A 12,369-nucleotide genomic window follows, 5' to 3' on the forward strand; every position below is an offset into this window, starting at 1 on the left:
GTGGGGATTCGAACCACTGACCTTCCAATTGGCAAGCCCAAGAGGCTCAGTGGTTTAGACCACAGCGCCACCCACGTACTTATTATAGGCCTGCTAGCAAGAGAAAAAAAGAGCCAGCCACAATCAATGCATAAATGTAACTCCCACTTCATGGTGGTTCTTTGTAGGATTTGCCAAAAAGCTGTTGCTGTGATGAAACTGGCCCCTTGTGGATATAAAGTCCACAAACACACACCCTAAAGGAAAAACACCCACAAATAACCCCAGAGGGTTGGGAGTGCGGGGAAAGGACCCAACATTTTCTCATGACAAACCAACAAGTGACCAGGAGAGAATACAATAATTCATAAAACTCACAGGAGGTTAGTGAGTCAAGGAGATTGGGGGGGGGATCAGGAAAATAGTCAGAAGGAAGGCAAAAACAACAATGATAGTCTGAAAATCTATCGACTTCTGGGGTGTCCTGGTTTTTACCTTTTTAAATATGGCAACCCTACCTTGGGAAGGGGATGCGGGTGGCACTGTGGGTTAAACCACAGAGCCTTGGGCTTGCCAATAAGAAGGTCAGCGGTTCGAATCCCCGTGACAGGGTGAGCTCCCATTGCTCGGTCCCAGCTCCTGCCCACCTAGCAGTTCGAAAGCACGCAGTGCAAGTAGATAAATAGGTACTACTCCGACAGGAAGGTAAACGGCATTTCCACGTGCTGCTCTGGTTCAACAGAAGCGGTTTTGTCATGCTGGCCACATGACCCGGAAACTGTACACCGGCTCCCTCGGCCAATAACATGAGATGAGTGCTGCAACCCCAGAGTTGTCCACAACTGAACCTAATGGTCAGGGGTCCCTTTATCCTTGGGAAGACCTGCTCGAAGCGTGCAAAAGGAAGCATCATCTCATAGGAGGAATGTCTTTCATCTCTATAGACTAGTTGGTATATAGTTCATTATTCGGTAATATTCTGGTTTACTTTGGTTCTAGAATAGCATGAAGGTTCATTTGCTACACACTATGTAACTCACCCACTATTAAAAAAATCTGGTGAACTTGAATAATGAATAACATAGAAAGTGGCTTGCTGTCTTGCAACATTATTTTGTAAGGTTTTTAATATGCATAGTGCATCTTATAATGTACTAGTTTCTGATCTTTTAAAAAATTCCTTAATAAGAATATTACTCTAACTATCTTGAAACTAGTGGAAGCAGCAAAGGAAGCTGTTTTATACAGTACATTCACTTGAGACCATGATCCATTAATTTTGAAATGAACTGTTCTTTGAGTACATGTTCACTACTGACTGCTGTCTCCCGTGCCCCAAGCTGACAAAGCAGAGCAAAGAGCATTCTGATTAACATGAAACTCATAACTTCTTAACATATCTATCATTTCTTGGTTCTCTAAATTACTACCACAACACTTTGTGTAGGGGTGGAGTGGGGATCAGTTATTTGCACACTGTCAGGTGAATGCTCTGGCCTGATTTCCCCTGGGCAGGTTTCTCTGCTGTAGCCTTGCACTGAGAAAACATGCTGCAGCCAAATGCTGTGTATCTCTGCAGAAGACATGGGCAGAAAACTCAGCACAATTTCAGCTGTATATCTCTGCACCTTCAGCCCTCTACATGGCAGATCTAAACCTAAGTACTGACTCTTCAATTAGCTATTGGTCCCCATTATGTCCAAACCAGGTTCAGAGCAAGCCAGGTTCTTTAACCTGTTTTATTTCACAGGGGTACCAACTTAAATAGAATTGGGGAGGCAGCACAAGTAAGCCCCACCCCACAAAATCAATCACACACACACCATTTGAATGGCTAATTATGTGCACGTCTTCGATTTAAATACATGGCATTTCCTATTTAAATGGTGGTGATGATTATTTCTTGTTTGCAAGGTTGGCTTCATTTAAGCTTTAGGGTTGATTTTCTCACCCCAAGGTATCACCTGAGCATAGGGGGATACATTCAGAGGGTGATATTAGATTCCTTTGCTACCAGTCTCCCATGTCAGGTTTCTCCAAAACTATTCAGTCCAAACATATAGCGGTCAAATTTCTCGATGTATGTCAGCCCCTATTAAAAGCTTAAATCCACCTGGTCTTTGACAACTGACATCCTCTTTTAAATTGCATAAAAATTGAGTTGAAACTAGGTGCTGGCAAAGTCACCTTGTAGTGGGGCAAAAGGTGCTGTGATTCCATTGGTAGTTCAACTCAATATTTATGCAATTTAAAAAGACGATGTCAGTTGTCAAGAGTTAGCTATCTTGCTGACAGAGTTCAATGAACACTACTGCATACTAGGAAGGCTAATACTAAAGTTGTGTCTTTAAGTAGATGGAAGCCTGATGTTTGTGGACCAGTTTGAGATTATAAAATCACTACTTCAATTCAAATTCTTAGAGGGACTATTGCAAAAACAGGATGTTATAACATAAACATATGAAGCAGCCTTATATTGAATGTAACCATTAATCTATTTAGCTCAGTATTGCCTACACGGACTGGAAGAGGCTGTCCAGGAAATGCTGAGTTTTGTGTTTGAGATGAAGTCTTCAATGTGAGTAAATAGCTACTAGGCAATCTTCTATTAATGTAACAATCTAAAAGATTTCAGTATTTGACTGTTTTTGAAAACCACCTGTGAACTTTGCTGAATTGGCTCTTAAACTATTTGAGATAAAATAATGCAAACAATTAAATAGAATGCAAAATTGTTCTTCACCAATTTGGTCTTACTTTTCGAAAGGGATTTTAAGTATCACCATATTGTGCCATCTCCCTGTTGGTAGGGTTGGAATATTTTCAAAATCACAATATTGGACTAATCTACATAGTTGCTGTTTTCCCTCTAATCCCTATTGTGCTCCTTCATATCAGTTTGACTCTTCCCTTCACCTTCTGTTAAAATAGCCCAATTTTTACAAACAATTACCACTTCACACTCACAAATTATATACATACAATGCATGTATAGGGCAAGGTACACATTCTGGCTTTTGCTTTCCCGGACACAATAACTATTCAACTGACTCTCCTGCTCCGTTCCACCCTAGAAGCTGATGTCTACTCCAGTTTTACGCCATTTCCCGCTGGTTCCATTCTAGGCAGTGATTTTTATTCCATTTCCACTCTATTCCTTCCCAGTCTATTCCCACTCACAGCGTTTCCCCACGCCCTTTGTAATTGTATATATTTTATGCACAATTACCTGTAGATAATGCTGCCTGGATACAAACAAGGGGAGTAATGATGGGCTAATCACAGTGGAGAACCCAACTTTGGTGGTCACAAAAACAGCAAATTCCCAAGCATTATTCCCATGGACATCTAGGCATACAATTCACTTACATCCATTGAAATATCTAGTTTAACAGTGTGAGAGAATATTATCGGGGGGGGGAATGGTGAAAAGGGGCTAAGTTTTATTTAAACTTATTTTTTAAAACCTTTCATACCCATTGACAGGATCCACAACAATTCCTCTTGGGTGTGACATGTCTCCTTCCAAAAGAATCTTCCGACTTTGAGAGGCTTTCTCTAATCTGGCAACATTAATTGTTTTCCTATAGCCATCATTTGTCCAAAACAGATTATTTCCAAGCCAGTCTACTGCAATGCCTTCCACATTATCGAGATCTGTTTAAAGAAGCATCAGATATATTACACACAATATATTGCTAATGTTGTTATGTATCTGTCATGCTTTAAACTAGTTCACTTTCTCTTAAGTCATCCAAATGGGATTAAGCAGTTAAGAGTGCATACTACGAAGGAAGGAAAACAAATTGATCCACTATAAAAAGTCCTAAACGTGTTATAACATCCATATGTGAAATGTGCAAAAAACAACAACAACAGTGTGGTACAGTGGCTAGAGGGCTGGCTGGCTGGCTTTTTATTCAGTAACAAAAGCTACTACCTGGGTTGTGAGGCTAAACTGCCATGCAGAGCTCCTTCAAAAAAAGTGTTTATAACAACAGAAATAAATATTTGATCAAAAACAAGAATATAATCACTTCTACATGAAGTCAAAGGAAGAAAGCAGAATCAGACTACTGTACAATTGTAGACACACTTACCTAGGTATATGTTCCATAGGACTCACTGCAACTTATGAGCACACATGCATAAGACAGCACTGTTAGTTATACAGTGCACACAGAGACATACGTACATATGCACTGCCCTTTGAGGGAACTGAGTATTATACATATTTCATTATGTCATGAATTCAGTATGTAAAGCCAGAAGATGTGGACAACATTGTTTATTAGAATGCATGCCAACAGACTAAATGTAATGCAGGCATCAAGGAAAGGAAAGGAAAATATTTCTAAAGTGTTTTGGCAAATCTTCACAAAATTTGTAAGGGTCCACTGTAAAGATAGGGAAAGGAAAAGACCTAACTAAAAGCAACTGAAGATTCGTACTTAGCTCTTCTTAATAACTGTTATCAAGGAAATGGGTTTTTAACTTTCTAGGCACAATGAAGTTATTTCACTGGACGTCATCTGTGTGTCACACACACACACACACACACACACCTGTAAGTTTTTGAATTAAGTGAATCTTTGGGATAACACTGTAGTAGCACAGAAAGTCACATGGCAGGCATCTGTTTCCAAAACACAATATAAGGAAATAAAAAAAATAAGCATTTAACGAATTAAAAGGAATAAGGCTGCAAGCCGCTTAGGCCCTTTCAGGTCCTTAAAACAAAGGTTTTGAGTATGTTCTAACAACATAGCAAAACATTTTCAATAAAAAAAATACTCTGTTTTTGCTTTCTACTCCCCCACTTCCAATATATTTCCTGACTGGCACTAGGCTTGACAGTTTCCAAAGTGATTAAATATAGCAGGTATAGCAGTAGGTCTGTGAGAAAGCCAACCCAGCCTCTGACATGGTAGATTATAATATGATTATATTGTGATACATCACATTTAAGCTTGGCAAAAGTAACTGAGGGATGGTAATAGAGGTAAAAAAAGATTGTGGTATAGAGGTAAATTTTGAAGTGCAGATCTCATCATGGCATCCTCATCCCCAAAGGAGAATCTGAAAGAGCAAGTACCTATGTTGATTAGGTATAAAACCCAAAGAGCGGCAGTATTGCACAATATTCAATTTATTGAAATGAGCTAGCAGTCACAGAACAGACAGAGGCAGATTTAGGGTAGCGCAACTGGTTCCCCCCACAGGGTGCCTGTAGGGGGTTCCTGCCTGCCTCCTCCTCAAAGCCTAGTTAGCACTTGCCCAGCTTTGGAAACAAGAAAGAAGGGTTCTTGGGAAGGACGTGGCAGCCAGGGAGATCGACCCTTTCCTCACCCCCCTAGCCATGCCACTGTATAAACAGAAACAAGAAAATCAAAGGGATAATGTATACATTGGCAAATATGTAAATGGAATGGAACATGCCCAATGAACATGAGAATTAATTTCAGAATGGATTGTGACATGTTTGTACATTCCTATCTATAATATACAAAAAGTTCACTTTCTTTTATCAAAAATTCCTGCAAAACTTGAATCCCTGCCTCAAACTAAAATTCTTCTCCATCTTATGATACTTTCCATCCAATGGAAAATGAGTGAAATGTTAAGGGCAGACTTCTATGCACACTTAGGTAAAGGTAAAGGGAGCCCTGACCATTAGGTCCAGTCGTGACTGACTCTGGGGTTGCTGCGCTCATCTCGCATTACTGGCCGAGGGAGCCGGCATACAGCTTCTGGGTCATGTGCCCAGCATGACTAAGCCGCTTCTGGTGAACCAGAGCAGCGCACGGAAACGCCGTTTACCTTCCCGCTGTAGCGGTACCTATTTATCTACTTGCACTTTGAGGTGCTTTCGAACTGCTAGGTTGGAAGGAGCTGGGACCGAGCAACGGGAGCTCACCCCATCGCAGGGATTCGAACCGCTGACCTTCTGATCAGCAAGCCCTAGGCTGTGTATGCGCACTTACTTGGGAGTAAACTCCATTTAACTTAGATGGAGCTATTTCTCAGTAAACATAAATTGCATCAGCCTACACATATCATTAATCACGACTGCTCCTTTCATTGCCTACACTTCAAAATAACAGTACTCCTCAGTTACTAATCCAAAAGTGAAAAACTTAATTAGTTTCACTTTGGAAAAAGAACCTATTAAGGATACTCTTTATATATACACACACACATTCTCTTCCCTTCGCTGTTGCTACACAAACAGCAGATGCACACAACCTCCTCTAATGGCCTTTCCAGTTTTTGTATTTGATCTCTTTTAGTCTAAGATCATTTTAACCCAGGCCACAGACAGAAAGATAATCAAAGCTGCTGGAAAATTGCAACTCTTACCAAGCAAGTACAGAAGTATTGCTATGTTGTTGGCATCATTAAACAGTGCCTGTGACAAGTACACCTAACAAGCACCTTCCTTAGCAAATATAATGAATGCTCCCCCTAAATTGATGGGCTTTTCTGCCTGTTCACTTTCCCTCCTTTTTCATTGTAGGTTATGCTCCAACACGGGGCATACAGGTGGACTAATAAAGGCTCAGGCAGCTTTTAATTATTTCTGTTATCTGAGGCAGGCAAAGCTGTATAGATCAGGATATGAACTCAAGCTGCAATCCAGACCCTAAAGGGGGAGCGGTGGGCTTAATGGCATGACGGTGCCACCACTGCATTCATGCCAGTTGGGACTCAGGATGGAAGGTGGCTGGTAGTTAAATTGCTAAAGATCCCAGGTTGGATCAGCGCCTTTCTGCCCTGTTTCAAGGTTGGCATCCCTCCGTAGGAGGAATTATCCACTCATTCAAACTCTGCCCTCACAAGGCCAGCACAAGGTGGGGTTTTGTTTTGTGTGTGTGCAGCCTCAGTAATAGGCTGGTCAATAAACTAAGGCCCCTCAAGACAGATGTGCTGTGGGGGGATACAGTTTCATCATATTCTGTATGATGATGCATGCAAGGACTCTCCTGATCCACTTCAGGCCAAGTTAGCCTCAGTGGCCCCTAGTATCAGGTGACTGACCGGTGAATGGCCTCACTCATCTGTGAAATTTGGCATGGCAGGGATGAGAAGATAGGATCTGGCCCACCGCTCCAATAATGTTCTCCGCCCCTGACTTAGACTATATACTGACGGACCATATACGTACAGTACACAAATGCAGTGTAATATAATATACAAAACAGGAACCAATGGTCCAGATTTGGACCCCATTCACCTATTATTCATCCCTGTTTTATGTAGTTCAGACCATTCAAATGCCGTCAGATTATCTTGACCAAGAGAAGAGAATTTATTCAGAAAGGAAAAGTGAGGGCGACCTAATATATAGGAATTCTGTAAATAAAAAGAATCTCATTTGCAATTAGATTTGTCCTTTGTTTTGATGATGGGCAGAAAGAGAACTAGAAGGAAGAAAATAAAAAAGTGGCTGGAATATTTGGAGGCGGGGAATATTGGTCGAAACAAATCACATCAGCAACCAACTACAGTAGAAGGAAAAATAGTATCAAGATTCTGCCAGCTGCAGGATATAAAGAAATTGATGCAGTGGGAAGGGGGAAGGGATAGATCATTTAGATCTATTAGCACTTATTAGAAATCAGTGCACCTAGTAGTTAGTTTGAAATGTTCAAATTTTCCTTAAGCACAGATTAGCACTGTGTTATAAAGAATCTGTCTCATGATTAGAAAATGATTATTTAACAGTAGCTGAGAAAAAAATCTCATTACCATGAAAAATGCAACAGAGTTTTCATGAAACAAAAGCATAAAGACACAAAAACGGTATTCACTACTGTACTCCTGGTCAGCTCAGCAAGGGCTATGAAGAATAGCAAATGAGATCAGGAAGGAAGGAATTAATTCCACTGTCACTTAAGTAGCAGAGCTTGAAATGCTTTTCTTTGAAATAGGAGTTTGGATATAATCTGCTGGTGAGTGAAGCTGCTTAGATGATTGACTGCTACGTTTCTTTGGTATGTACAAGTTGAACTAAAGATGTCTTGGAAATAAGCTTGGTACCACTTGATGCCTTTGATGTATTGGGGGGACCCTTCTCTGGGTATTTGGGTCATGCAGGATATGTTAAAATTTGATATACCAATGACCATAACATGCAGCATGTGCTTTGCAATAGTGTTTTTGCAGTTCCATTATGAAACAATTCTATTACTTTGCTGGCCAGGGGGAGGGGGGGGGATAACCTTTTTTAAATCTAGAAAAATGCATAGCCATAGAGGATGAAAGTAGGGATCAGTACCAGGCTACCTGCCTTGTATAGATCTGTACGATCACTACATGGGGGATGGAGAATTTAGGACTGGGGGTCAAACACAGCCCTCCAGACATCATCATCCATCCCTTGGGATTCTCCCTATGCAACACTTCCCAGCCAGATCTTGCCCCTTCAGGTCATATTCTGCACTGGCTTTGCATCGTCCTTGAAATGCCCCACCCCCATGGAATGTGTTCTTGATCTCTGATATTGCCTCCTTCTTGCCTGACTGTATGTAGAAACTGGCTGGACTAACACATTGCTCTACCCAGTGTTGCGGCCCTTCCCACCACTGGCACGTCTTGCATGTGGCCCCTGGAATGTGGCCCTTCGGCTGAAAAACGTTCCCCATCTCTGACTTTGACATTTTACTCAGGGCACCACACCTTACATATGGCCACGAACCCCAAACAGGCACGTTCCACCCTCATCCCTACACTTTGGAACTCTCTTCCTTCTGCCGCATGTGGAGCACCAGCAAAGATGTTGCTTCAAATGCTCAGTAAAAAAAGTATATTTTTTGTGTGCAGACTTTCCCTGATCCATGAGACTGGATCCATACTACTGGATTCCTGTTTAATTCTGTTTTCACAATGTTGTTTTACCACTTTGATTGTTGATTTGTATTGTTTGTACACAACTTAGAAACATTTGAAATATTAAGCCATTTAAAAATACTTTTTGAAGAAATAAAGCGATTTAAAGCAGGATTTCCCAAACTTGGGCCTCCAGCGTTTTTTGGACTACAATTCCCATCATCCCTGACTACTGGTCCTGCTAGCTGGGGGTGATGGGAGTTGTAATCCAAAAACAGCTGGAGATCCAAGTTTGGGAAGCATAGAAACATGGACACAAAGTAGGTGCCAAGTTCTTGCAAATGCTTGGGTGAAATTTTATGTTTGTACGAAATCCTTCTAAGTTCCACCTACCATCTTTCAAGATTGTCTCCCGCTCAGAGCCATCAATTTTTTGACGTCCAATCAGGAAGCTGGTAGTGTCAGCAAAGTATATGTAATTGGTCTCAGCATGAAAATCCAGAGCTCGAGGATTAACCAGGTTTTCTATGGGGATCATATATTCATCAGCTACTTTGGTATTCAGGTCCATTCCCCGTATTATTCCCGGGCGTCCCTTGCCATAAAACAGGAACAACTCATTCTTTGGTCCTGCATAAGAAAGATTACAAACGTAAATGACCAATGCTGCCTAATTTCTTTACACTGAATACTGTCACTGTTTAATTAAATGGTGCAATTAGTGTCCCCCCCCCCAATTCTAAATTCAAAATTAAGCTCCCAAATATTCTGAATGTATCTAAACTCAGTATGACTGGTTAATTGCATTATCTTAATTAGAACACAAATTACTTCTGTGACTGAGTTATATCTAATTAATCACTGCCTTTTCTGTAGCAATACATGTTTCAAAAACTGAATCGACCATAGGATAACATTAGAGCCAGGGTAAAATGGCCTGTTATACTCTTGCAGGCATTCTCCAAGTCATTAGGATCTATTAACAATACTAGTACAGTAAACAGTCAAAAATGTGCAAAGCAAAGGATTGCAATTTCAACTGTTCATATCTGTGCAAATGATGCATTCTGCCAAAATGAAAAACGTAACATACAAATACCAATCATGTTGTTTCTTTCTTAAATAGTGGCCCATTTAATAACTTGGGGCATTGACAGAATTATGAAGTCTCCTTCTGTATAAACTATACAGTATTTAAGATCTTCCACTTAACACTGTGAGCATGTTTTTGTAGAGCCACTTTTAGCCGTTCGGAAGATCACTTCGCAAAGCTATGTCCCAGATTGGATTACTGCAGTGTGTTCAATCTGAGGCTGCCATTGAAAAACGTTCAGAAGATCAACTGGCACAGAGCAGCCTTTGCCAGCCTTGCGCCCTCCATATGTTTTTAGACTACATCCATCTGTGCAAAGCTGGAACTGAGGTGAGCTGTAGTCCAAAATATCTAGAGGCACCCAGGCTGACCAAGGCTGGTATTATAAATATTCTGTTTATATCACTCTCCTGCTGTTTCAAGTGTTTTGGTTGCTCATTTGCTTTTGAGCTCATTCCAAAGTGCTGGTTCTGACCATTAATATCTACATGGTCTGGAATCAGGATACCTAAGGAACTTACTCAGGTGGTATCCCATTGCCATCTCATGCACAATGAGTGAGGAAGCCAGGCACGGCCTTTTTCTGACTACAGTATTTAGGCTGTGAAAGTCTTCATCAAAGGTATTTGCATACCTGCCTCACTGCACACCTTTTAAAAGTCAAGCACTCAGAAATACAAGGATCCAAACCTTGGCTATTTGGAAAACCTTTGGATTAATTTAATTATGTAGCTGTCAACTTTTGTCTACATTTATATGGGCTTTGTCTTTATAGATTTGGTAAACTTCTGCTTTTGTGAACTGCCTTCAAGATTATTGCAGGGAATGTGAAATATTAATCTTTTAACGAGTAAAAAGAACAACAGATGCTACGGACTACAGCCAGTACAAAAATGTTCAGAGGAAGAAAATACTTCTGCAAAACTACCTGAATGGTTCCATTTAGCAAAATGTTGAGAATATAATGCTGTTGCCGTTAGCTCTGGGTCAGTAAGATTTCGGTGAAAGCAAAGGAAGTGCAAACATTTCATGTACTGTAATTTGCACGAAGCAAATCCAGTTTATAAAGGCAGCAAATGTATTAAATCAATAAGTTATAGGACTTTTTTTGGTTACAAATTAATGATGACTGAGAGCCCTTAATGCAGCCTGAGAAGGATTTTGTAGGATTAAGACAAAGACTTATCACAGTAGCATATTGTAGGAGACAAGGATAACTAGATAAAGCCACAGGACTAATTTACTCACCTCTGCTGCTGCACAGCCAAACCCGAGCAAAAAAACTTACACCAGGAAATAAAAACAGGATGGGGGTAAAATAGCAGGTGCATATTGCCAAGCACAATTCATCAACTATCACTTGAGGTTAGCACTGCTGCTGTTGATGATGATGTTAATTAACACTCGGAATCCCACTCTGAAATATTAGCTGCTGGCAAAGTGTTTGATTTTAAACAACATACTTTTGCATGACCTGCCATCACTTCCCAAGACGAAGCCCATCCTGCAGCGACAAGTCCTGGCTTTGTAGCTGCTGCTGAGCAAACAGATGTGTGAGCATCCCCCTGGCATTCCATATGGGTCTAGTTCACATGCATGGTTCCTGACTGCAACAAATGAAAAACAGCAGGTTAGAAATCCCTTTAAAGCATCACTGTCATATGCATCAGTGTGGAGAGAGAACTTAGGTGACAGGACACACTTGAATGCCACAGCATTGTTGCCCCCCACCCCTGCCACACGCACACACACACACTCACTCTCACACACACTCCCAGCAGCAAAGAGTGTTTAATAAAAGGGATGCAGCACGTAGTCCACAAACAGTAAATACTACCTATTTGGCTAGGACACAGGATAATCTTTATGGATTAAAGCACTCTTCACATATATATTCTTTACTCGTGATTATATTACAGTGGAAATTATAACATTTTGGAAAAGTGTGCACTGCATGATCACAGCTGCTATTGCTAATCACTGTTCTTCAGTGATCCATGTCTGCTCTTAATGTTGCTGGATAAATGAAAAGTAATGTATTTTTCATCTTTTGTTGGAAGCCACCCAGAGTGGCGAGGGAAACCCAGCCAAATGGGCAGGGTATAAATTGTTGTTGTTGTTGTTGTTGTTGTTGTTGTTGTTACTTGCCCTGGCTCATACAGCACTGCTACTCAGATCTTGTGCATAACTGTTGTGCAACTACTATGGGTGCACAGTCCATGTTGTACATCTCCACTGTTCCTAAAACCCACATTTCCCTTTGATCATATTTAGTACAAATTTCAGTATAGCTTGTAAAACTTTACCACATACATTCATTATTTTTTTAAAGGCTGGGTGCTTCCATACTATGGTAGGATGACCAGGATACAACCTGGAAATGGGCTATACAGTGGTACTTTGGGTTACAGATGTTTCAGGTTACAAACGCTTCAGATTACAAACTCCGCTAACCAGGAAGTGGTTGT

General features: G+C 40.8%; 1 protein-coding gene across 1 annotated transcript in view; it reads right to left on the reverse strand.

The window, feature by feature from the left end:
- LRP1B (LDL receptor related protein 1B) overlaps positions 1-12,369 on the reverse strand; it is a 748,625-nt gene that overhangs the window by 205,097 nt on the left and 531,159 nt on the right. Inside the window, exons 10-12 of the mRNA XM_060279545.1 lie at positions 11,365-11,508; positions 9,202-9,438; positions 3,456-3,636 (exon numbers count right to left, since the gene is read on the reverse strand). Coding sequence (XP_060135528.1) covers positions 3,456-3,636; positions 9,202-9,438; positions 11,365-11,508 — 562 coding nt within the window. The remainder of the gene's footprint in view (positions 1-3,455; positions 3,637-9,201; positions 9,439-11,364; positions 11,509-12,369) is intronic.

The sequence above is a fragment of the Zootoca vivipara genome, chromosome 1 (assembly GCF_963506605.1).
Source record: "Zootoca vivipara chromosome 1, rZooViv1.1, whole genome shotgun sequence".
Classification (NCBI taxonomy): Eukaryota; Metazoa; Chordata; class Lepidosauria; order Squamata; family Lacertidae; genus Zootoca; species Zootoca vivipara.